The 26,380-nt window shown below is 43.4% G+C and overlaps 1 protein-coding gene across 2 annotated transcripts in view; it reads right to left on the bottom strand.

Annotated features, from left to right (window-relative positions):
- VWA5B2 (von Willebrand factor A domain containing 5B2) overlaps nucleotides 1-26,380 on the bottom strand; it is a 91,824-nt gene that overhangs the window by 29,210 nt on the left and 36,234 nt on the right. For both annotated transcript variants that reach the window (XM_077487725.1, XM_077487726.1), the window contains exons 9-11: nucleotides 23,217-23,327; nucleotides 20,037-20,239; nucleotides 18,977-19,091 (exon numbers count right to left, since the gene is read on the bottom strand). In XM_077487725.1, coding sequence (XP_077343851.1) covers nucleotides 18,977-19,091; nucleotides 20,037-20,239; nucleotides 23,217-23,327 — 429 coding nt within the window. The remainder of the gene's footprint in view (nucleotides 1-18,976; nucleotides 19,092-20,036; nucleotides 20,240-23,216; nucleotides 23,328-26,380) is intronic.

The following is a 26,380-nucleotide window of genomic DNA, read 5'->3' as shown; positions in this document are numbered from 1 at the left end:
TCAATTACAACAAGCTGTGCAGGGTCAATTTCCTGGCTCTATTAATCTGGGTTCCCTCTTTGTTGAGAGATTCCTAATCTTGCATAATATAAAACTCTTTCCAATCTGTATGTTAGAATCATGAGTAAACACATCTCCAAGGTTACCCAGCTGTTTCATGTGTGGCGGAGGGATAATCCCCTTTTTATTTCATCCAGAGAAAGGGTTATCCAGTTACAATTTTTACCCATTATAAATCATACCGCGCTGGACTATTGCCTTAAATGTCGTCAGGATACTAGTAATTTTATACATATGGTCTGGTCCTGTACTTCTATCCAACTGTTTTTTTCGGCAGTGTTTTTGAATATTATTGCAATTAGTGGTTTGACCATTGCTGTTGATCCCTTACTCCTACTGTTGGGTATCACAGACAAGATGGCTATGAAATCATAAAAAGGTTGTTTAGCTTTCCGTGCATAAAATACAGCATAGAAAATATTCTAAGTGGAAAATGTCAGAATCTTCTTACTGTTTCTGTATGGAGAGCCATGGTGAATGCAGTTTTACCCCTTTATAAGCTTACCTATATGAGACGGAACTGTCCCAAGAAGTTTGATAAAATATGGTTGGCTTGGGTGGAAGCTATAGACCTAATTCTTTAATATACTCGGGGCCAAAAGTCCTAACTCCAGATTATCATGGTTTGCTTTCTACGGACCTCTTAGGGATATGTCCTCCTGTTACGAAAAGAAGGATATTGAGCACTAAATCCACCACCATCTCCCTATTGCGTGCCTGTTTTTCTTCTCTTGTCTCCTCCCTGATCCCCCTCCCCCACTTTCGTCATCTCCTTTTCTTTTTCTCCCTGTTACTCACTTTAGATCTTGAACATGTAAAAGTTCTCTGAAACTGCTTAGGATTTGTAGCTATATAAATATAGGCACAATGGAGTGTAAGGCTGGGTTCACACTAGTGTGAATTGGATGCAGAGGTTTCTCCGCATCCTATTCGCACAGCAGGAGATTGCATTGGCTCCATAGAGAGCCAGTCACAATTTGCACAGGAGCCCGGTGCGTCTTTTGGTCCGTTTCAGGTCCGAATTCAGCCAACATGTCGGGCTGAAATCAGAACTGCAATGGTGAACAAGGACGCACCAGACACCTGCTGTGAGCCACTGCATGCTCATATGTGAGCCCAGCCTACAACAATCAGCTTTCCTGAAATATAAAACCAATTATTAGAACCGTGTGTATGCATCTCTCTGCGGGATCCTCTCCTGAGAGAAACCCCCTGGCTGTGGGAGCCTATGGATGGAGATGTACCAAAGGTCGTGGGGCTGGTACGGCAAGATGTAAAAGCCAATGGCCGTTGGTCTGCTCTGGAGGGCAAGGAGGCTCTGACGATACTGCTTGTGGCAACCAAACTGATCCGGTGCAGGGTGAAGAGGATAAATCAGATCAGGGGGGTCACTGGGGAGCTGGCTGAACCGACTGCCTGCAACAGAGGCCAAAATACAGAAAGGCGAGTTGGACTTACCAGTAACTCCTTTTCTGAGAGTCTTCCAGGACAGCCCATGAGACTTAGGGCTCCTCCTAACAGGACAGGAAACACATTCAGATGTAAGGCGATCCTACAGACCTCCCTCTTCAGTATTCGAGAACCATAGGATGAGAATCTGACTATCCTGGAAGACTCTCAGAAAAGGAGTTAACGGTAAGTCTAACTCAGATTTTCTCAAGTCATCTTCCAGCACAACCCATTAGACGATGAGCCAGAACTTACAAGTCTAGGGAGGGACCACTGCCTGGAGGACATTTTGACCAAACGTCTTCTGCTCCCGAGAAGACAGGAGGTCCAGGTGATAATATTTAACAAAGGTAGAAAAACTGGACCAGATGGCCGCTTTACATATTTTTTCCAGTGAGGCTCCAGCCCTTTTCGGGCCCAAGATGTGGACAAGGTTCTTTTTGAATGCGTGTTGACAAATAGCGAAGAAATTCTCAGGACCCTATAGGACTCAGCAATTGCCTGCTTAATTCACCTGGCTAAGGTGGTCTTGGAGGCTCCCTTACCCTTATGGGCCCCAGAAAAACAAACAAGGCATCTGATTTTCTAAAGCTTTTGGTGACCTCTAGGTAGAAGAGAAGTATTCTTCTGACATCTAGGAAACAAAAGTTCTTCTCATTCTTACCTTTAGGCGCATTGCAAAAAGTTGGCAGCACAATATCCTGGGATCTATGGAAGGTACTGACTACCTTTGGCAAAATCCCTGGATCCATGTTTAACACCACCCTATCAAAAATTGTGAAGAAAGGTTCCTTGACTAAAATAACCCACATTTCGCTGACCCTGCGAGCTGATGTAATTGCAACTAGAAAAATTGTCTTTAGCATGAGAAATTTTACCGACACATCCTTCAAAAAGGGAAAACCCACTAGAGCCTGTAGAACTAGAGACAGGCCCCAGGTAGGACATGCTCTGACAACCACAGGTTTAGACCCAATGATTGACTTAAAAAAATCTCGCTATAAACAGGATTTTCCAAGAGATAATACTGGAGGAAAACACTAATAGCCACAGCCTGAACCTTTAAAGTACCAAGGGATAGACCCTTGTTGGCACCCTCCTGAGAAAATTCCAGAATTGACAGAACGTCTTGAGAAAAATTGGGTTTTCACACAACCAAGAGTTAAATTTTTTCCAAACTTTGGAATATATAGCTCTTGTAACAGGCTTCCTGCAATTAGCCAGGGCTCTGGTCACTTTGTCCGAGAATCCCTGGGAGCTTAATATCTTCTCTTCAAAGGCCAAGCCATTAGGCTCAAGGATGACCCCTGCGGGTGCAACACCAAACCCTGAGACAATAAAACTGACTGGAGGCTCTGAAGCTAGAGCCTGCGGAACAGAAAACCATTGCCTCTTGGGCCAAAAGGGGGATATTAAGAGGAGATTTGTTTTCTCTAGGAGAAACTTTTGGAGGACTTCTGGGATTAGCCCGATAGGGGGAAGGCATAGCAGAGGCTGAATGGACAGGGATTCGCAAGCTCGTTGATCCCCATAGATCAACCCACTGGATTCAGGGAAAAGAATCTGTCTTGAAGTTAGAGTTGCAAAAAGATCCACCTCAGGTGAACCCTACTTGTTGGTAATTTCCACAAAAACCTCTGGGTGGAGGGACCAAATTGTCACAACACACCTGGTAACGGCTGATATAATCTGTCAGACAGTTTTGAGTCCTTTTGAGGTGAATTGCTGTAATGGAGGCCAGATTAACCTTGGCCCATGACAATATTTCCTGGGCTGTGATTTGAAGAGTCCGATTTCTCGTACCCCCTTGCTTGTTGAGGTACGCTACAGTAGAAATGCTGTCAGATCAAATCTGCAGATGGTGACCACTGACCTCCACCTGAAGAGATTCTAAGGCCCGCTGTACTGCCAGAAGCTCCCTCTGATTTGGTGAAGCCTTTGCTTCCACAGGTGACCATATTCCCTGTGCTACTGCGTTGTTTAGATGGGCTCCCCATCTATAGGAATTTGCATCTGTCATGATCCTTTGAGATACTGGAATAAACCATTCCAATCCTTGTCAGGTGAAGTGGCGACCTCTACCAGCACCACAGGGTTCTCTTCACCCTGGAGGGTATCCAAACCTTCACCTCCAAAAGAACTTGTGGATCTGTCGCATCTTTTTTTAGCAGGAACAGTTGCAGTTGGTGAAACCTCACCCATGATACTGCAGGAAAGCAAGAGGTCATCAGGCCTACTGCCCTTGAGACTTCTCTCAGTGAAACCCACTGGTTGGTTTGTAAGGATACAATTATCTGAGTCACTTTCAAAACTTTTCCTGGTGGAAGGAAATCTTTTGATCTACCAAGCCAATCTCATACATAAGATATGTTACTCACTGGGCTGGATTCAGAGAAGATTTATTGATTAGCCAGCCTAGCGACTGGAGAAATGCCTGCACAGTCTGGAGATCCTTCTCTAGTTTCTGCTGCGACTCTGCCATTACTAGGAGGTCATCCAGGTAAGGGATGATCATAATTGATTTTTGTCTTAACGGCGCCAACGCCTCCCCCAGGACTTTTGTATATATGCATGGAGCCAATGACAAACCCGAAAGCAGAGGAGAAAAGGCCCCAGGGATATAGTATGGGTAAGGGTTTTGGCGAGTATCAAGAAGTAAAAAAGTATAGAAAAAAAATATATATATAAAAATACCAACACATAATAAAACCATAAATAGAACAGTACAATACAGCTAAATCTCCTGTAAAGTAGGTCAGAGAGATTCTCTAAATCAAGAGCACCAACTGACCTATCGGAACAGGATACCCAACATGTTGTTTCAAAAAATCATTAGTTCCTTCTTCAGGGATATGAGGATATATGCTGTAGTGTCTAGCATAAAGACAGATAAGTACAGATTAGAAGTATTATTTTCCCTCTCAGTGGCATTGAATGAAGTTATCATCCTGTACCAGCATCATACAAATTGTAATCAAATATTTCTAGTAAGTGCCCCAGCTTTTCATTTCAAATCTGTTGCATGAATTCCATATATTATACTTCTAATCTGTACTTATCTGTCTTTATGCTAGACACTACAGCATATATCCTCATACCCCTAGAAGGAACTGTAACGATTTTTCCGAAACATGTTGGGTGTCCTGTTCTGATATGTCAGTTGGTGCTCTTGATTTAGAGAATCTCTCTGACCTACTTTACGGGACATTTATCTGTATTGTACTGTTCTATTTATGGTTTATTATGTACTATTTATTTATTACTATTTATTTATGGTTTTATTATGTATTGGTATTTTTCTATATTTGTTTGAATACATTTTGTCATTTTTTCGATACTTTTTTACTTGTGGATATTCACCAAATCCCTTACCCATACTATCCCTCGGGCCTTTTCTCCTCTGCTTTCTCGATTTTTCTGGGATGTGGTTTTGGTTATGTTATTACTGGTAGGTCATCTACATTTTTCATGACAAACCCGAAGGGCAGCGCCTGGAACTGAAAATGACGGATCTCTGATCCCATTTTCACTGCTAGTCTCAAAAATGTTTGGTATGCTGGATGAATAGGAATTTGCAAGTAGGCAACTCTTGCAAACAGTGTTGCCATAAAGCACCTTGGGAAAAAGCAGGTTCTCAAAAACACTGATGCCATGCAAAAAGTTCTATTTGATTGAATGATTTAGAGATCGAAGGTTTAAAATTAGGCGATACTTACCGGAAGGCTTCTTTATCACAAAAAGATAGAGGAATAAAAGCGTTTGGCCCTGATCTGACCGAAGACCGGGATCAGGACTTTTTGATCTACCAAGTCTCCAATCTGGAGGCACAGGACCTTCTCATTTACTCAATTGTGGGGAGGGTTGGTGACCAACAATCTCTCAAACTTGAGCTTGTTCCCCTCGGTCACCAAGTCCAACATGAATGGGCTTGAGGTGACTGCTGCCCACTGTGGGAGGAAGGCCCTCAATCTTTCTCCCACTGGGCAGCAGGAGTCATTGTGGCTTGGTGGGGTGTTGGAGGGTTAAACAAGACCCTCCTCCCCCTTACCTCTGCCTTTGTGCCCTGTCTAGAGGTGCACAGAATGGAAATTTTGGTGCCAAAACCAAAACCGGAAATGCAGGATGCATATGGCTATAAACTACAGTTTTAAAAAATATCTATATTTTTATATACAATTGTATTACATTCAACTTTTTAATTAAAGTCATCAATTTAAATGAATACGAATTTATCAACAGCCATTATTGGCACCTTTATCAGAGATGATGTTCACCGTCTACCTTCTGCCTGCCACCACATGCCACACCCAGTATCCCTTTTTGTAAGTATGGGTGGATAATGTCTACTCTCCTTATCTGCCCCCTTTATACTTCTTGTTTATTCTAGTCACACTAATGTTTATTATAGCTATATAAAATACTCCATAGATATTCCTGTGGCACACGCTCTTGATGAGTGGACTCATCCACGAAATGCGGCATGCTTTCTTTGATGCCACAGTTACATCATCACATGCAGTCACATTTACCCCTTTACCTACTATGTCTGATTATGTTGTCATTTTACCAAACATGTTTTGTGCTATATCATGTGAACATGGTGTCAATCGTGGGCACGATACCAAATGTATATATATGAATTTTTTTGATCCATTTATACCCATTTTACTTGCATTGTGGTTTTACTTTATCTGTATTGGTATATGTAAAAAAACTCTTTACAGACCCACAGTGCTTTTTTGCATCCAGGTACATGCTTCATTTAAAGTCACATGAAAATAAAAAGGACATCAATTTTATTTGGGTACAGCATCGCACGACCGTGCAATTGTCAGTTAAAGAAACGCTGTGCCGTATAGCAAAAGATGGCCTGGTCAAGAGGTGGTTAAAAAAAATAAATAAAAAAAATCCACACACACTCAACACACTATTAAAAACCATTGTACATAATATATTCATTATAAGGGGGGGGGGGGGGGGGGTAGGGGAATGGGGTTTCCAAAGAGACGGGGGGGGGGGGGGGAGGATGTTAGGATAAAAAAAAAAAAAAAAAAAAAAAAAGGGTGAAAAAAAAAAAAAATGCAAATACATCAAATGAGTGCAATTCATGTACGTGCCTGCCTTCCAGCGGGTGGGGGGTCCGATCGGACCCCCTCCCGCTGGATACGGCGGTCCGTTTCCCTCCAGGAGCGATCGGTGATGAGGGGGTGGCCGTTGGTTTCTGGCCACCCCCTCTGGATCGCTCCTGGCCAATGACGAACTTCCTCCCACTGTGTATTGTTTACACAGGAAGGAGGAAGTGATGTCATTCTCCTCGGGGCGGTCTTTTTGACCGGACTACGAGGAGAAGACTAATAGTAAGTGTGCACCAACACTACACTGACATGTAGGTACACACAGGCACACAAACCCCCCCCCGATCCCCCTCCCCCCCCAGTCACAGTGTCACTGATTGCATTGATCATTTCTTTACTGATCACTGTATTCAGTGTCAGTTGTGACAGTAAAAACTGTCAGGGCAGTTAGTGTTAGGTCCAGGGTAGCCCCCTATCATCCCCCAATAAAGATTTAACCCCCTGATTGCCCCTAGAGTTAATTCTTTCACCCCCTTTTGCCAGTGTCACTAAGCGATCATTTTTCTGATCGCTGCATCAGTGTCGCTAGGTAGCTAGTTATTTTTTTAGGTTCACCGCCAGGTTTTTATAGCGCTAGGTACCCCGATATACTACCCAATAATGGTTTTAACCCCCTGATTGCCGCTAGTTAACCCTTTCACCCCCTTTTGCCAGTGTCACTAAGCGATCATTTTTCTGATCGCTGCATTAGTGTCGCTACGGTCGCTAGGTAGCTAGTTATTTTTTTAGGTTCACCGCCAGGTTTTTATAGCGTTAGGTACCCCCATATACTACCCGATAATGGTTTTAACCCCCTGATTCCCCCTAGTTAACCCTTTCACCAGCGATCACAGTATAAGTGTCACTGGTGACGCTGGTTAGCCAGTTAGTTATTTAGGTTCCCCGTCAGGTTTTTATATAGCGCCAGGGACCCCCATATACTACCTAATAAAAATTTGAACCCCCTGATTGCCCCTAGTTAACCCTTTCACCACTGATCACCGTATAAGTGTTACGGGTGACTCTGGTTAGTTTGTTTTTTATAGCATCAGGGCACCCACCATTTATTACCCAATAAAGGTTTAACCCCCTGATCACCCGGCGGGTGATATCAATTAGGTTTTAGGGTCAGGGTCTGCGTCGCCCCAGGCAGCGCTAGGTTAGTGCCAGTACCGCTAACACCCACACGCAAAGCATAAACCTCCCGTAGTGGTATAGAATCTGAACAGATCAATATCTGATCTGATCAGATCTATACTAGCGTCCCCAGCAGTTTAGGGTTCCGAAAAAACGCATTGTTAGCGGGATCAGCCCAGATACCTGCTAGCACCTGCGTTTTGCCCCTCCGCCCAGCCCACCCAAGTGCAGTATCGATCGATCACTGTCACTTACAAAACACTAAACACATAACTGCAGCGATCGCAGAGTCAGGCCTGATCCCTGCCATCGCTAACAGTTTTTTTGGGAGCATTTTATATTTAAATCCGGAAGACAGTGCTTGGTTTTCGGGGTCCCGTACGTGGCTAGGCTCCCAAAAAGTCCCACACATGTGGTATCCCCATACTCGGGAGAAGTAGCGGAATATATTTTGGGGTGCAATTCCACATATAACCATGGCATGTGTGAGCAATATATCATTTAGTGACAACTTTTTGTAAAAAAAAATTTTTTGTTTATTTTTTGTCATCATTCAATCCCTTGGGACAAAAAAATAAAAAATATTCAATGGTCTCAACATGGCCCTCAGCAAATAGCTTGGGGTGTCTACTTTCCAAAATGGGGTCATTTGGGGGGGTTTTGTGCCATCTTGGCATTTTATGGCCTTCAAACACATGTGGTATCCCTGTACTCAGGAGAAGCAGCAGAATGTATTTTGGGGTGTCATTTCACATATGCCCATAGCATGTGTGAGCAATATATCATTTAGTGACAACTTTGTGCAAAAAAAAAAAAAAGTTTGTAATATTCCCGCAACTTGTGGCAAAATATAAAATATTCCATGGACTCAACATGCCTCTCAGTAAATAGCTTGGGGTGTCTACTTTCCAAAATGGGGTCATTTTGGGGGGTTTTGTGCTATTTTGGCATTTTATGGCCTTCGAAACTGTGATAGGTAGTGAGGGGTGAAATCAAAAATTTGCACCCTTAGAAATCCTGAAGGTGGTGATTGGTTTTCGGGGTGCCGTGCGCGACTAGACTCCCAAAAAGTCCCACACATGTGGTATCCCCGTACTCGGGAGAAGTAGCGGAATATATTTTGGGGTGCAATTCCACATATAACTATGGCATGTGTGAGCAATATATCATTTAGTGACAACTTTTTGTAAAAAAAAAAAAAATATATATATATATATATATATTTTTTTTTTGTCATTATTCAATCCCTTAGGACAAAAAAAATAAATATTCAATGAGCTCAACATACCCATCAGCAATTTCCTTGGGGTGTCTACTTTCCAAAATGGGGTCATTTGGGGGGGGGTTTGTACTGCCCTGCCATTTTAGCACCTCAAGAAATGAGATAGGCAGTCATAAATTAAAAGCTGTGTAAATTCCAGAAAAATGTACTCTAGTTTGTAGACACTATAACTTTTGCGCAAACCAAAAAATATACGCTTATTGACATTTTTTTTACTAAAGACATGTGGCTGAATAAATGTTGCCCTCAATGTATGACTAAAATTTAGTTTATTCGATTTTTCTTATAACAAAAAGAAGAAAAGATCTTTTTTTTTTTTCAAAAATTTCGCTCTTTTTCCATTTATATCGCAAAAAATAAAAAATCGCAGAGGCAATCAAATACCATCAAAAGAAAGCTCTATTTGTGGGAAGAAAAGGACGCAAATTTCGTTTGGGTGCAATATTGCATGACCGCGCAATTACCAGTTAAAGCAGTGCAGTGTGAAATTGGAAAAAGACCTCTGGTCCTTAAGGTGTTTATTGGTCCGGGGCTGTAGTGGTTAAAGGGTAAGTTCATCTTTACAAAAAAGACTATGTAGGATGAACATACACAGGTCCCCCTCCTCCTGACCTGTACCACCGCAATCTCTGATTCTAAGCCTCGGTATATCCGTATCAGGAGCCCGGGGACTAGAAATCCTGACCTGAATGTCCAAAACATCCTCCATCAGGGAGAGATATTTTGGAGCATTCCAAATAGTCAGCACCGTCACATGGGCACCGACCAATCAGCAACTGCATAGCCTGTCCCGTCAGCTATGCAGGAGATGCGAGGATGGAGAGAGAATTTCTAAGCCTCTGGCTCCTGACGCGAATATATCGGGGCTTAGAACCAGAGATTGTGGCTGTACAGGTAAGTGGGACCGGGGGGGGGGGGCTGTGTAAGTTCCCCTTACAGATTTTTCTGTAAAGGTGAACTTACATTTTGAGTAACCCTTAGCTTGAAAATTATAACTGGATACATAGTCTAATACCATATATTCTATAATCACTATAAGCAGCGTGTCTCTAACACTTCATTCAATCCATTGGGTGATAGTGTATGGAGTTTAAAAATACAAAAAAACTTCTCTTCTACATAGTAGGGAATACCTTTTGTTTTCTGTTAGGGTTCTTTCTGATATATACTCGTCAGGGCTGGCTTAGCCCTTCCTTCTCTGGGCTGGCTGCTCAGCTGTCGGCTAATTGCCAGCTCTCATCTCCCTCCACAGTTACCAGCTGTTCCTTATCCAGCTCGTCTCACCTGCCTACTTAAAGCTGTCCAGCTCACTTCACATCTGCCTTTGCCTTGGTCACATCACAAGAAACCATCTCCTGCGGTTCTGTTTTAAGACTGGGTTGCCAACATCCCTTCTGGCTTCTTATCCTGCTTGCTGTTGCTCCACTTGGATCCCTGACTTCTGGCCTGGCTGATTACCCGATCTGGTTATTGAACTCTGGACTGGCCGACTACTCGATCCGGTTACTGGACTTTGGCTATGCTTTGAATACGTTTACTCTACTTACCTTTTTACTTTTATTAATAAGTGTGATTTAATTGTACTTCTGTCTCGATCTGATTCATGGTTTCTGACAACTCTATTGCCAAAACCTCCAGACATTTAATGTCTTTGTTGTGGCGAGACAAAAAAAATGTCGTGAGCACACCATGCTCCACAGACCCTTTCTGGAAAGGTCTTCGATGATCACCTACTCTTTTTCGCAGTGTATCAGTAGTCTGCTCTACATACAATAAAATTACAGGAACACCAAAACACGTACACTATGAATTCAGATGAACATGTAGTAAAATTGTTTAATTGTAAAGTATATTACCACTTCTGGCAGAGAAAGTAATATAAAGTAATATACCGTTGCAAAGTTATATTCCATTGGAATATACTGGTCCTATGGTCAAAATAGGATCGAATGTCAATAGAACAAGCCTTGTTTCTGATAGTCAATTTGCTTGGGGCCCATCATATTTTTGAGGGTACTGGCTGTTCTAAGGCCGCGTACACACGGGCGGACTATCCGTCCAACTAAGTCCATCAGACAATCCTACTTTTGAATGAACGGACTTGACCACACACGACGAACAGACAGTCCGCTGAAAGCTTGCGCGATGACGTGTACAGCACGTACGACGGGACTATAAATACGACGTCCAATACACTGCAATGCAACCTTCGGCCGTGTAAATCCTTTCTGAGCATGCGCCATACTTAGTCCGTCCAACTTGCCTACACACGAGCGGACTGTCCGCTGAAACCAAAGTTGGACGGACAATATTACGGAAATGCCGCAAGACTTAGTCCGCCAGACTGTCCTCTGAAAAAGTCCGCTGAAGCCCACACACGAGCGGATTGTCCGCTGAAACACGTTTCAGCGGACCAAGTCCGTCAGACAGTTCGCCCGTGTGTACGTGGCCTAAAAGTAACTTGGGGGAAGGACGGCAAGGTTGGTGCCAAATGTAGCATTTTCCAAGGTTTCTAAATAATCCCAGTGATCTTCCTATATTGATCATTGAAACACATAACTAATCTAAATAAATTTGGCTCAGACGCTTTAATTTTCTTGTTTGGGAAGGATGACCTGGAAGAGGTGTGCTTATGAAAAGCCTCTGTTAAGGTATCAGGATACCCTTTCTCAATTAATTTATTTTTAAGGCTCTGCCATTGTCTTTCATACTCTGTTTTCGTACAATTCCGTTGAAACCTGTGAAATTGTTCCCCAGGAATGTTGTTCAACCAGGAAGGATGGTGGCAACTCGAGAAATGCAGATAGGAGTTACCACTCGTAGGTTTCACATGGTTGCAGGAAATTATACGACTTCCCTCATGGGCAAGTTCCAAATCCAGAAAGACCAATGCATCGGAATTCACAACATGTGTGAATTGGAGACCTAATTCGTTGTTATTACAATGGGATACAAAAGCCAAGGAACTGTTCTGCATCACCTTTTGAAATGAGTAAGACATCATCGATGTACCTACCATAGTACACAATGCGCTTGGTGAAGGGGGTTGTGGTCCCAAATGTATAGCTCCTCCCAGTAACCCATTGTGATATTCGCATAACAAGGAGCAAAATATGTCCCCTTGGCAGTGCTTTGCAGTTGGAGGCAAAATTGGTCAGGAAAAGTAAAATTATGTTGTAAACAAAACTGAGTACCTTCAATCAAAAATTTTGCCTGCCGTGAATTCATTGACAGATCTTTGTACAGGAAATATTGCAAAGCCCCTTAAAGGGCTCACAGTGTGGGGGAATTGAGGTGTAAAGTGAAGCGACATCCCATGCCCATGTAGCACCCTGTAGTTTAGGCAGGAAGCTCTTCACAAATGTACTTGCCAGGAGTAGTTATCCTGGTTGATTGATAGAGATCTAATGATTTCTCCCCAAGTTTGGCTTTGTTGCACCTTTCTCTTCTACCACTAGGTGGCCGGGTACTTGGTGGTACTAGATATGAGAAGGGCGACCCAAGGTCAGGTTATGGGTATGTGGGGTATCTCAGCCAATGGGCAGGGGTTTTATTTGAATCCCTTGCCTGCTGGGAGAATCTATATAGTGGGGCAAAAAAGTATTAAGTCAGCCACCAATTGTGCAAGTTCTCCCACTTAAAAAGATGAGAGAGGCCTGCAATTGTCAAAGGTATACCTCAACTATGAGAGACAAAATGTGGAAACAAATCCAGACAATCACATTGTCTGATTTTTTAAAGAATTTATTTGAAAATTATGGTAGAAAATAAGTATTTGGTCACCTACAAACAAGATTTCTGGCTCTCGCAGACCTGTATCTTTTTCTTTAAGAGTCTCCTCTGTTCTCCACTCATTACCTGTATTAATGTCACCTGTTTGAACTTGTTTTTATCAGTATAAAAAAAAGACACCTGTCCACAACCTCAAAACAGTCACACTCCAAACTCCACTATGGTGAAGACCAAAGAGCTGTTGAAGGACATCAGAAACAAAATTGTAGACCTGCACCAGGCTGGGAAGACTGAATCTGCAATAGACAAGCAGCTTGGTGTGAAGAAATCAACTGTGGGAGCAATAATTAGAAAATGGAAGACATACAAGACCATTAAAAATCTCCTCGATCTGGGCCTCCACGCAAGATCTCACCCCATTGGGTCAAAATGATCGCAAGAATGGTGAGCAAAAATCCCAGAACTACACGGGGGACCTAGTGAATGACCTGCAGAGAGCTGTGACCAACGTAACAAAGGCTACCATCAGTAACACACTACGCCACCAGGGACTCAGATGCTGCAGTGCCAGACGTGTCCCCCTGCTTAAGCCAGTACATGTCCGGGCCCATCTGTGGTTTGCTAGAGAGCATTTGGATGATCCAGAAGAGGATTGGGAGAATTTCATATGGTCAGATGAAACCAAAGTAGAACTGTTTGGTAGAAACACAACTCGTCGTGTTTGGAAGAGAGGGAATGCTGAGTTGCAACCAAAGAGCACCATATCTACTTTGAAGCATGGGGATGGCAACATCATGCTTTGTGGCCGTTTCTCTGCAAAGGGAACAGGACGACTGATCCGGGTACATGAAAGAATGAATGGGGCCATGTATAGTGAGATTTTGAGTGAAAACCTCCTCCCATCAGCAATGGCATTGAAGATGAAACGTGGCTAGGTCTTTCAGCATGACAATGATCCCAAACACACTGCCCGGGCAACGAAGGAAGCATTTCAAGGTCCTGGAGTGGCCTAGCCAGTCTTCAGATCTCAACCCCATAGAAAACCTTTGGAGGGAGTTGAAAGTTCGTGTTGCTCAGTGACAGCCCCAAAACATCACTGCTCTAGAGGAGATCTGCATGGAGGAATGGGCCAACATACCAGCAACAGTGTGTGACAACCTTGTAAAGACTTACAGAAAACGTTTGACCTGTCATTGCCAAAGGATATATAACAAAGTATTGAGATGAACTTTTGATATTGACAAGATACTTATTTTCCACCATAATTTGCAAATAAATTCTTTCAAAAATCAATGATTGTCTGGATTTTTTTCCACATTTTGTCTCTCATAGTTGAGGTATACCTATGATGACAATTACAGGCCTCTCATCTTTTTAAGTGGGATAACTTGCACAATTGGTGGCTGACTAAATACTTTTTTGCCCTACTGTATATTTGGGTGGAGTAAGGTGATCTATGTTCTGGGCCACCTGGATGGCTGTCTGGGTGGACATGTGTCGTATTGCCCAGGCTGCTAGGCAGGAGATGGGGCCTATCCCGGACACATCTGTCTGCTAGCCTGTGCTGTCCGAGGGCCTATCCAGGTGTAAGAGCATCACAGGCAGGGGTCAAGTCCTGGCGAAAAAAGTGTGGGAACTCCCACCCAAGATCCACTCCCCCACCAAAAAAAAAAAAAAAAAAAAAAAAAGAAGGATACACTCATATGCACGAACACTTCAAAAGTGGTATTTTTCATCAAATTTTTGTATTGTGTGTATGAAGCTTAACTGTCAGTACATAAAAAAACAATCCTCAATAAAAATAAATACAGTAATTCTCTGACTAATCAGCATTCATTCAATTGTGCTTACCATGCAAATGTGAACATCATGTTCTGAGCTTTATTGGGGAATGTTATTTTGTAATATAGAGTGTTTATGTGGCGAGTTTACACTTTTCATTGAACAGAGTTTGGATAACGCAGGGTTAAACGTAAAGGTCATTAATTAGTTGCACATTACCTGGACAGAATGCATTTCTGCTTAGGAGATGTATGTTAGCTTGGGGGGCTGCAAACTCTGCAGGGCTCCAACATACACTCGCTGCTATTCCAACCCTTCACATATTTCCACATAAACTTCCCTCCTGGCATTAAACTTTGCCAGGTATTGTGCTCAGCTTACCACCCCAAACTGATGTTCCTCCCTCAGCCAACCTTTCTCCCTGCATGTCCTGTGAGCAGAATAGCTGTGCTCCTCCTCTGGCTTCTCTCATCATATGGCACTGAAGATAGAGGAGGGGGTGATTCAACGGGACACACAGAGCAAGTATGCAGGAGACTTGGGGGGGGGGGGTGAGGAGACAGAAAATCAGGAGGGGCTGGCGGGGAGGAGCGCATCACAAGAGGTCTGACTAAATACAATCTCTTAGCAGCAGGGACCTGATCTACCCGTCAGCTAGCTGTGATTGACAGGTAGATCGAAGAGGAAGCTGTCATGGGGCCCCCTACTGGCAATGCCTGAATGGTCAGTCCACCCCTGCTGTACGGCACTTACTATTGCGAGCCGTGTCGGCGGCGGCTGCTGGTGTAGCACCTGCCACACAGCTTGCATAAGTCTTTCAGGATGCAGCTGCTAACAGGAACGGAGTTCCTGTTGTGGAAAAAGTGCAGGAACTCCATTCCCATGCGTTCCTGCAGGACTTAAGCCCTGATCACAGGATTGGGATTGCAGCTTGGAGTCCAACTAAAAGTGACGGTTCTGCTGGCTGGAGAATCTGTCGTGGTCGGAGGTAGAGGGGAAGCTGTCGACAGAAAGGGAGTATCCGCCTTATTACCAGGGACTACAGTGAGTAACTGAAGCAAGTACCGGAGCAGCATTCTCACCAGACGGGGACGGTGAAGAATCTGAAAACGTAATTGAGAATTAAGCCAGGAACCCAGCCAGTTGAGACGACGCCTGCAGAGCAGCCTTGTGTGACAAGCTAGGGACTAAGTCGGCCAGTGTGGGTGAAGCTTGAGAGGTAGCTAGAGTGCCAAGCTAGGGACCCAGCAGAGAAGTGGGGGGTAACGCTTGAGGGAGATCCCACCGTGAAGATTGGAGGAGCTCAAGGGATTCAGTGGCAGTGAATCAGAGGGTCTAGTGAGAGACCAGGAGCTCAGTGTATGGAAGAACTGCAAGGAGCAGTTGTAGTGAACCTGAAAGAACTGTTACGCTTTGTGTTGGGAACTGTTAAAGACTGTTGCCATAGGAGAGAGCATTCCTACACGTGCAGATGTGGCTTCTTGCTGGAGACCTTTCCCTGCACGGTTGTCCTCCTATTGAAGTCCGAGTCTGCAAATTGAGTTTGCAACTATCTAAGGGTGTCCTGGCCCTAACCCTCTCTACTCCCAAAAATACAAAAAAGACTGTTAAAAAAAATAAAACCTCTTTTACATCCAAGAAGTGTCTGGTGCCCAACGACTTTCATCATCTTTGCATCCACTATGCCTCACAACCCACCACATACAGAAGGATGTCAGCTATCTTTGGCCCTGGAGGTCCTTAATAGACCAAAAGAGGCCAGAGACCTTACTACACCCATAAATACCCATCTTTCCATTGATAATGTTGTAGAGATTCCAAAACATGTTTGGAAACTCTGATAAAAGCAGGAAGTTTGTAAACAAAACAGGCTGTAGGAAGAAGTCAATATAATGTGATAGACCACTAATAAAACTATCAGTACTGGCCACTATGGGTCTACAAGGAGGATTTGTTTGGGATTTGTGGACATTTGGGAGATGGTAGAAGTATAGGGTGCTGCTGATTTTTGATAATAAAAATTGGTTCTTTTTTTAGCTAACACCCATCTCTAAACGCATCTTCCACCAGGGTGTTGAGAGCTGGAATTTGGGCAAAGGATCTTTTGGCAGTTTTTTGTGTTATTATCCAAAAGGTTATGGTAAGCATACCTTCCATATCGTTTAATGCTTTTAATTCTATTGAAGTTAGATTTTTTAATTTAGTTCTACTTTTATTATTATCATCACACAATGATAACAAATCCTTATAAACTGCATGAGAAAAAAAAAAAAAACGAAGAAGATTTGGGTCGAAACTCTGTATGACTCATCTCTGGGTCTAAATACCAATCAGTTGATTAAGTATCTGTGTGGCCTTCATCCCATAATTCTTCAGGGATGTGTAACTCCTGGCTTACATGATTTTCTATCGAGTCTGTCCCTACTGAATCATTTTGTGGGTTAGATGGATCTACCGCGAGTACTTTGACAGCATCTTGTGACTTTGCATAGTGATGCTTAAATTAGCGAGTAAAAATATGTAGATCTTTAAAAAGTCCAAAATTTACTAGGGCCTCTAGAAGGGGCAAAACTCAGACCTTTTTTGAGTAATGCCATACCCACACCAGTAAGGGAATGAGTTGAAAAATTATACATTTTGATGGTGCTCTCTTGGGCTTCTAATTGCTCTCTTTCCTTTATTTTTTGTTTTGCCTTGATAATTCTTCCACAACCTCTTCCTCTAGTAGTTTTCCTTTTTCTTTGACTGTGGGGAGTATAATAAAAAACAATTGACATGTTGTTCATTTTTGGAAAAGGCCTGGGCTACTTCTATTGGGGATATGTTACCCAATGTTCTAAAAGGTGTTTGTCCATACCATTAGAGACAAAGTCCTCTAAGTCCAGTGTTATTGGGCTTTATTGATTGGTTAACAGGAACAGTAAAGGTCAAACCACCTCGCCTGCCAATGACCCTGGAGGGGGCCATGAGCGAACAATCATTATTGGGCTCTGGGCTTAAATTATTGGTTACTGAAATCTCAGGACTGAGCTGTGGGGGAGGGATAAACTGGTCAACAACAATCTCGCTCTGCACGCTATCCCTTTGAGTTGGCATAGTATTAGTATTATTCCATGGGGAGCCAAGTTTTATATAGTGAACTGGTCCCTCATTCTGAGGACCATTTTGTCTCTGTATATCAGAAACGGTGGGGCGTGATATTTTTTTATTATTAATGTTCTTATTTTTATATTTATTTATATTTTCAGCTTTTTTTATTCTTATGACCATTATTATGGCTATGGGGGCCTAATCATATTGCAATTTTCCTTAGCAGTCTTTTTATGTATGTTCGGAGGGCTTTGGGTATCATTTTGTCAGTTCTGGGGTGTGATGTCCTCAGCCAGCTCCCCAGTGACCCCGAACCGATTTATCCTCTTCACCCTGCACAGGACCAGTTCGGTTGCCACAAGCATTATGGACGGAGCCTCCTTGCCCTCCAGAGCAGACCCACAGCCATTGACTTTTACTTCCTGCTCTACCAGCCCAATGACCGCTGGTACATTTCCAAGCATAGGCAAGTAAGCTCCCGGAGCCAGGGGTTTTCTCTTGGGAGAGGATCTCACAGGAGAGATACATACACACATTGTTGAATGGAAATAAAGTCATCCACATTTCAACTGTGTTATTGCCTTTTTTTGACTTTGTGGTTCTCAAATGGTTATATATATATATATATATGTATATATATATATATATATATATATATATATTTTTTTTTTTTTTTTTTTTTTTATGAAAGCTGGTTGTTTTACACTCCAGTATGCCTATATTCTATAGCTACAAGTCCTAAGTGCTTTCAGATAACTTTCACATGTTCATTGATGCTTCTTCCACCCAAGAATTGTTCTCTAGCAGCTATGGACAAGGGGCTCCAATAACCCTTGGGGACTTTTTATGGTGTGACTTTAATTCTTGGGTGTTAGCTATAAGGGACAACTTATGATTGTGTCTGCGTCACATTGTTCCATATCTTTCAATAGTGGATATTGTTTGCTGTATATTCCTGACTATTGAGGTGTTCTTTATATTTGACTTTCACTATGTCAGTCTGATTACAAGACTGTACTTATGCTACCGTATATATGCCATTATATCTCAGCATACTATGAATAAAAAACGTATACATCTGTAAAAAAAATAAAATAATCAAAAGGCAGATTTATACTTCTGCTAGGTTAAAGAAAAAAAAAAATTTAACATGAGCAAGTAGTGGTGAAAAGGCAAATTATCTTGCCAGGTTACGTTTACAGATAGGTATATCTGCATGCCAGTTAACCTAGTAATCGATCAATAAAATTGACAACTTTAGTGTTATTGTCTCTTTCACTACCAATTATCTACCGTAAATATGTTCAAGAATCAGTTTTATTAGACTTACCTTTGGCTGGAGTCTATCACCCTCGCTGACCAGCTCCACTGTTCCCCTTGTTATTCTGCAAACTTTCTCAAGAAATCTGTGGCATGTGCTTGCACCAAGTCCAAGACCAAACACCCTGCATATATGCAAAATATTAGTATATTGCAGTATTGTACTAGAAACACACTATGGGGCAGCATAGCAACAATACGAAATTCTGCAATACTAGGATGTCACAATAGGCTATTAAATCTTGCTTTCAGTGAATATCATACCATAGCCATATAAACAATATGGTAATGTGGGCTGCCCAACTGCCCTGAGCCACTGTAGTTCCTACAAATGGGAACCAACATAAGACAAAAAAGAGTTGTTGCTAGTCAATGCAAGAAACAAGGAACACTATTGTCACTGACAACTGTTCATAGCACATATTTAGAGGTATAATCAATTTCACTGGTCAATATGATGTAGTTTTTCCCTCTTAACCACAACTATGCCTGCAGAAGATATATTGGTTGAAATACAATGGATGACAGCCACAATCCTCGGTTTTACATCTAATAAACTCGAGCAGCTAAGAGCACTATTTCACTTGTTTCCCAGACCACAAGTAGCTATTGATTTTTGCAATAATTTATCAGATTTCTTTGAGAGAGACACAATGACATTACTTGCACATTAAATTATACTGTATTCCATCCCTGCTGGCAGTTTTCCTTCACTTTTTTTTTCCCAGAATAAGTTTTATGAAGGGGCATGCCTTTACTTTCGATTACAAAATACACCTGATAAAAAGGAATTGGGTTAAATAAAGGAAGCCCAACATCTCTCTTATCTAGAAGGGCAGTTAAATACTGTAAATGAAAATTGTGTTTGTTAAAAATGCATAATGAAGTGCACAGTGCTTTTATTTATCAGTTTGGTCATGACCAAGCTTCATTCAGATTCACTTGTAAAAATGGGAAACTGCATCTGTCGTTTTGTTGGCAATATCAAGGAGGCCCACAACTAGTGCAAACAGGTCTTGAGCAACATACATTTTTTGCATGAAATGTATAGTCCAATTGAATTTTCTCACCGTGTAGTTCTTGTGTGTCTTCTAATTAGCTCAAGAATTCTGCTCATATTATTAAAATCAGTATCCGTGATGATAAATAGTTGTCTGGGATAACCTCGATGCACAGGATTTTCCATAAGCCGACCCAGCACAGAAAACAGGTTACTGGTTGTCCCACACATTTTATTGCTTTGGATGAAATCACAAGCCAGCTCCAAAGTGTCCTATTAAGAACAAAATATTCAGAATCCTAAATGCCGATTCCATTTTTATAGAACAGTAGTGCATAGACCTAATTATTTAGCTCATTTTTAATTGTCAACAAAGAAGGTCTATGCTAAATTCACATTAAAGAATAATTCCACTTTAAGAAAAAAAAAAATGGAGGAAAATCGCAGGGTCTGCGTCCTTTTAAATAGGACTTCTCTTTGGGAGCATCTCATCAAAAATTGCATATTTGTTGCTGGGGATGCCAAAAAGCTGACTTGTGACTTGGTGCAGACTTCTGAGTAAATCATTAAGCCAATCACACAAGCAGAAAATTAAATTTCTGGGGGGTGTTCTGTACACCAGCGGTCCCCAACCCTTTGGTTTGGTGGAAGAAGATTTGGGGGGGGGGGGGGTGGTTGCAGGCTTAGGGGTGGTTGAGGGGCAGCAGTTAGCTCTTCATTAGCGCATTATTTCTATTATTACTTTGTGATATATAGTGAAATAGTTCAACTCACCATAATACAGAACCAGCATAGGCGTGCACAGGGGGTTTGCCAGGTGTGCCTGGGCACATCCCAATCACTGTTTTTTTGCCCTACAGCTCAAGCTTGCCCCACTTCCATCACAGTGTCTCCTCCCCCTTACCTCAGAATGCCCCTCTTAGATCAATTTGCCCAACCCCCATCTGTGTGCCCTCCTTACATCAGTGTGTCCCTCTACCAGCATATGCAGTTGTAGTAACAGAACAGATCTTTCAGCTGCTCTGTCTGGTCACTGTCAGCTGTTGCAGCGCAAAGACTGTGTCATGTGTGGACATAAAACTTTCAATGCTCCCATTTAGCCCAGGGGATCTGCTGTCTCCCAGCCACATTCCTCCACCTGACTCTGCTCGCAGAGGATCTTGTAATTCCTCACAGTCGGTCACTTCAGGCTCCCTGGGGACAGACCATTCACGCTGTCAGGGCTGAACACAAGAGGGCAGGGGGCACACACATCCCTCCGAGCACAGAAGAGGCAGACAGGCATCTAAGTTGTAGGCTTCCACACCCCTCTACCTCTCCAGAGCTCCGCAAAACAAATCACTGACTGGTGCTGTGCACCAGGAGCTGAGAGGAGAGGAGCAGCACACATGTTCTCCTACATGCTTTATAACGGTCTCACGCTCCTACCGCTCCGCTCCCCCGGAGCATAATGCAGTGTTTTAAATTACCAAGGAAGCGTTTACAATGCTTCAGTTTGAGAATGATCAGGAAGCCGATCAGCACAGAGCACTTTCCATTCATTCACTGTCCCATGCAGCTGAAGGTGCAGAGAAAGGCATAGGTGTTTGAGCACACACCTATAAGGATCAGTGAGAGCCCTGAACTTGCTTTCCTGCAACTAAACAGTGATATGGTGCCTGCCACCAGATGCAACGTGTTGCTATAGCCTGCCACCAGATGCAGCCCGTCGATGTAGCCTGCCACCAGATGCAGCCTGCTACCAGATGCACTGTGTCACTGTAGCCTGCCACCAGATGCACTGTGTCACTGTAGCCTGCCACCAGATGCACTGTGTCTCTGTATCCTGCCACCAGATGCAACATGCCACCAGATGCAACATGCCACTGTAGCCTGCCACCAGATGCAGCATGCCACTGTAGCCTGCCACCAGATGCAGCCCGTCGATGTAGCCTGCCACCAGATGCAGCCTGCTACCAGATGCACTGCGTCTCTGTAGCCTCCCACCAGATGCACTGTGTCTCTGTAGCCTGCCACCAGATGCACTGTGTCTCTGTAGCCTGCCACCAGATGCACTGTGTCTCTGTAGCCTGCCACCAGATGCACTGTGTCTCTGTAGCCTGCCACCAGATGCAGCATGCCACCAGATGCAACATGCCACTGTAGCCTGCCACCAGATGCAGCATGCCACTGTAGCCTGCCACCAGATGCACTGCGTCACTGTAGCCTGCCATCAGATGCACTGCGTCACTGTAGCCTGCCACCAGATGCACTGCGTCACTGTAGCCTACCACCAAATGCACTGTGTCTCTGTAGCCTGCCACCAGATGCACTGTGTCTCTGTAGCCTGCCACCAGATGCAGCATGCCACTGTAGCCTACAACCAGATGCAGCATGCCACTGTAGCCTACCACCAGATGCAGCATGCCACTGTAGCCTACCACCAGATGCAGCATGCCACTGTAGCCTACCACCAGATGCAGCATGCCACTGTAGCCTACCACCCTTGCCACCAGATGCACTGTGTCACTGTTGCCTGCCACCAGTTGCAGCATGTCACTTTGTAAGAGTTTTCTTTGTGCAGTGAAAGAACTTACTACAAGTAAAGCCTCTTGCAGCCTTCTGCAGTGCTATCACCTCAGCAAGAAATCTGGCATTACAAGTCAGGAGTGGGGAAAACCCAGCATAGGCAATTACACAGGGTTCAGCTCTGAAGAGACTGAGAATTTCATGAAGGCGGACCAAACAGCGGTGATGGGGTGGTACCGCGGGTGGTGATGCAACCAAACCTGGTCTCTGCTTGGCCACTGCTCAGCTACTTCAGTGCGGTTCGGCCACGAGCAGGGCATGGACTGGCACCGGTTTGCAGCGAGGGGGTTGGGGACACCTGCTGTATACCAGCCGTGTAATAAATGGCTCTATGTTGAAATGGAAAGGTAATTTTTAATAACATTAAATTACAGCATGACTTGTGTCGCAATTTTATATGCTATATTTTTATTTGCGATTTTTATTTTTTTTATTAAATTGGAGTTACCCTTTAAAGGTCAGGCTGGAATGAAGCTATATGTCAATCAAATGCCCATTGCCCAACATTGTTTTATATGTGGTTTATGGTTGACAGGCAGTGGGAAATCATTCAGACATGAGCTTAAAGACTTGATGTTTTACAGCAATTTTCTCCCAGCAAATTATACAGGGTGTAGGTTATGGAAACTGGAAAGTCAATGCAAGATTTATCAAAATCCCCTGTACTTCTTCCCGCACTCACATTACTGCATTGCCTGCTTGCTGGAAATAGGGCCCTGCTGTCACTTGTGCCACATGCTATGTTCAGCAAAACACGAGCTGGCAAACTCCTCACTGCCAATAGAAGCGATTCCTACAACAAAAGAATAAAAGGTGGCACAAACACAGTTCTAAGGAGATGACGCTGTATGGAAACATGGAAGCAGCATATAACCAAAAAAAAAAAAAAAAAGGAAAAGTTATATGGAAGTTTCATCCTAATCTAATAAGTCAGTGCCAGGATCATCCGGAATGTAGAAAAGTACAGATAGCATAGTAACCAGATTGGACACAGTTAAATTATATTTGGTGGATATAAGCTACTGCTCTATATCTTACCAAATACAGTTAAAAGAATGTGCAACAACCAATGGTGCTAATACCGTATATACTCGAGTATAGGCCGACCCGAATATAAGCCGAGGCCCCCAATTTACCCCCAAAAAAACTGGCAAACTTATTGACTCGTGTATAAGCCGAGGGTGAGACATGCCTGTCCATCCCTGTGTGTGTGTCCGTCCATCCCTGTGTGTCCGTCCATCCCTGTGTGTCCGTCCATCCCTGTGTGTCCGTCCATCCATCCCTGTGTGTGTGTGTGTCCATCCATCCATCCATCCCTGTGTGTGTGTGTCTCCATCCATCCATCCATCCATCCCTGTGTGTGTCTCCATCCGTGTGTGTGTGTGTGTGTGTGTGTGTGTGTGTGTGTGTGTGTGTGTGTGTGTGTGTGTGTGTGTGTGTGTGTGTGTGTGTGTGTGTCCAGCCTACCTTTGTCCCGAGCCTCCGTCCCGTGCCTTGCCTCCTTGCCTCCGTCCCGTGCCGTGACTTGCCTCCTTGCATCCGTCCCGTGTCGTGCCGTGCCTTGCCGCCGCCGTCCCGTCCCGTCCCGTGCCGTGCCTTCCCTTGCCTCCGTCCCGTGCCCTCTTCGTCGGCGGCCATTGTAAAGTTCAAAAGCTGCGCCGCCGCCTTCGCCTGTGATAGGCGGAACACTGAATTTCCCAGCAGCCTGTGTTCCGCCTATCACAGACGTCGTATCATCCTCGTCCGTAGTACGAGGATGATACGATGTCCGTGATAGGCGGAACACAGGCTGCTGGGAAATTCAGTGTTCCGCCTATCACAGGCGAAGGCGGAGCCGGAGGCGCGGCTTTTGAATAGAATGGCCGCTGTCTGTCTGCTCGACACGCTGATCGAGCGGGCAGACAGCGATGACTCGAGTATAAGCCGAGGGGGGCACTTTCAGCCTCAAAAAAGAGGCTGAAAATCTCGGCTTATACTCGAGTATATACGGTAAATTATATCAATTTGTGGACATAATATGCCATCTAATTTAGAAAAACCTGTTAAGTTACACTGCAAACAAAAACATTTTAAAATGAATGCATTTTATCTTTAAGGTTAATATATTTTTTACAGAAAAATAACTCCATTGCCATGTATAATATACAGTGGGTAAAATAAGTATTGAAAACATCACAATTTTTCTAGGTAAACAGATTTCTAAAGGTGCTATTGACATGCCATTTTCACCACATGTCGGTAATGACCCATGCAATCCATACAGACAAAGAAACCAAAACAAATGAGTTCAGAACAGAAGAAGTTCTGTGTAATAAAATAAAAGGACACAGGGAAAAATGTATTGAACAGATGAAGTAAGGGAGGTGCAAAAGAGAAGGGAAAGACAAGACACCAGCCGAAATCTATCAATAGTTAGAAAGAAATCTTGCCCCCTTGTCAGTGCAACTGCAAATTAATATCCACTAGAGAGCTCCCTCAATACCTTTTCAACCTTTATTGTTGCAAAGCCTACTGATGACATTGGTTACAGAAGGATTTTTAATCTTCTGAATGCTCCAGTGATCACGGTTGGAGCCATAATCTGGAAGTGGAAAGAACATAAAATTTGACCATAAACCAGCCACGACCAGGTGCTCCTCGCAAGATCTCTGACAGAGGAGTGAAACAAATTGTCAGAAGGAGTTGTCCAAGAGCCAAGGACCACTTGTGGAGAGCTTCAGAAAGACCTGGAATAAGCAGGTACAATTGTTTTAAAGAAAACAATAAGTAATGCAGTCAACCACCATGACCGGTATGCATGCTCACCACACAAGGCTCCATTGATGAGGAAAAAGCATGTTGAAGCCTGTTTAAAGTTTGCTTTCACAAGCCTGTGAAATACTAGCGCGACTATATAGTCTGGTCAGATGAAACCAAAATTGAACTCTTTGGATGGCAAATAATACGCACCATGTTTGGAGGTCAAATGGCACATCACACCAAAAACACTCCATACCAACAGTGAAGTTTGGAGGTGGGAACATCATGGTGTGGGGCTGTTATTTTTAGCATATGGTACTGGCAAACCTCATATCACTGAAGGAAGGATGAATGGAAAAATGTACTAAGACGTTCTTGATAAAAATCTGCTGCTATCTACCAGGATGATGAAGATGAAATGAGGGCAAACATTTTAGCAAGACAATGATCCCAAACACGAATCCAAGGAAACTCTCAAATGATTTCAAAGAAAGAAATTAAAGCTGCTAGAATGGCGCAGCCAATCACCTGATTTGAATCCAATAGAAAAAATCTATGGAAAGAGCTAAAGTTCAGAGTTCACAGAAGTGGCCCATGGAACCTTCAATATTTGAAGAGTGTTTGTGTGGAAGAATAGGCCATAATCACACCTGAGCAATGCATGCCACTAGTGTCTCCATACAGGAGGAGTCTTGAAGCAGTCATTACCAATAAAAGGATTTTGCACGAAGTAGTAAAGTGGTTGTAACCTTACAAAGCCATTCACTGCCAGCCCCTCTCTTTTATGCAGTCATAACAAACTGTGTAAGCATTCGTTGACAATGAAGCCTCTAAATAGCTTTTATCAGATATCTTCAGGCCAGTCTTGTGACTCCCAGCAGCTCTATTCCTCCAATCTTTGGGCAAAAGTGGGAGGGACAAAGCTCTCCCTCTGATGTCAGCCTGGGAGGTCACATGACTGCCACGCTGCCCGCTCAGCCTCTCCCGCTGTAGCCCTTAGATGGGGGAGGAGAGGGGCAAGGAATCACATGACCAGCCTGAAGATATCTGAAAAAAGGTATTTAGAGGCTTGGTTTTCAACACACACTTACAAAGTGTGTTGCAACT

Source organism: Lithobates pipiens, unplaced genomic scaffold, assembly GCF_037356315.1.
Source record: "Lithobates pipiens isolate NorthernLeopardFrog02 unplaced genomic scaffold, aLitPip1_a1.2 Scaffold_18, whole genome shotgun sequence".
In the NCBI taxonomy this organism is placed as follows: domain Eukaryota; kingdom Metazoa; phylum Chordata; class Amphibia; order Anura; family Ranidae; genus Lithobates; species Lithobates pipiens.
This window is presented reverse-complemented; position numbering and strand designations above follow the sequence as displayed.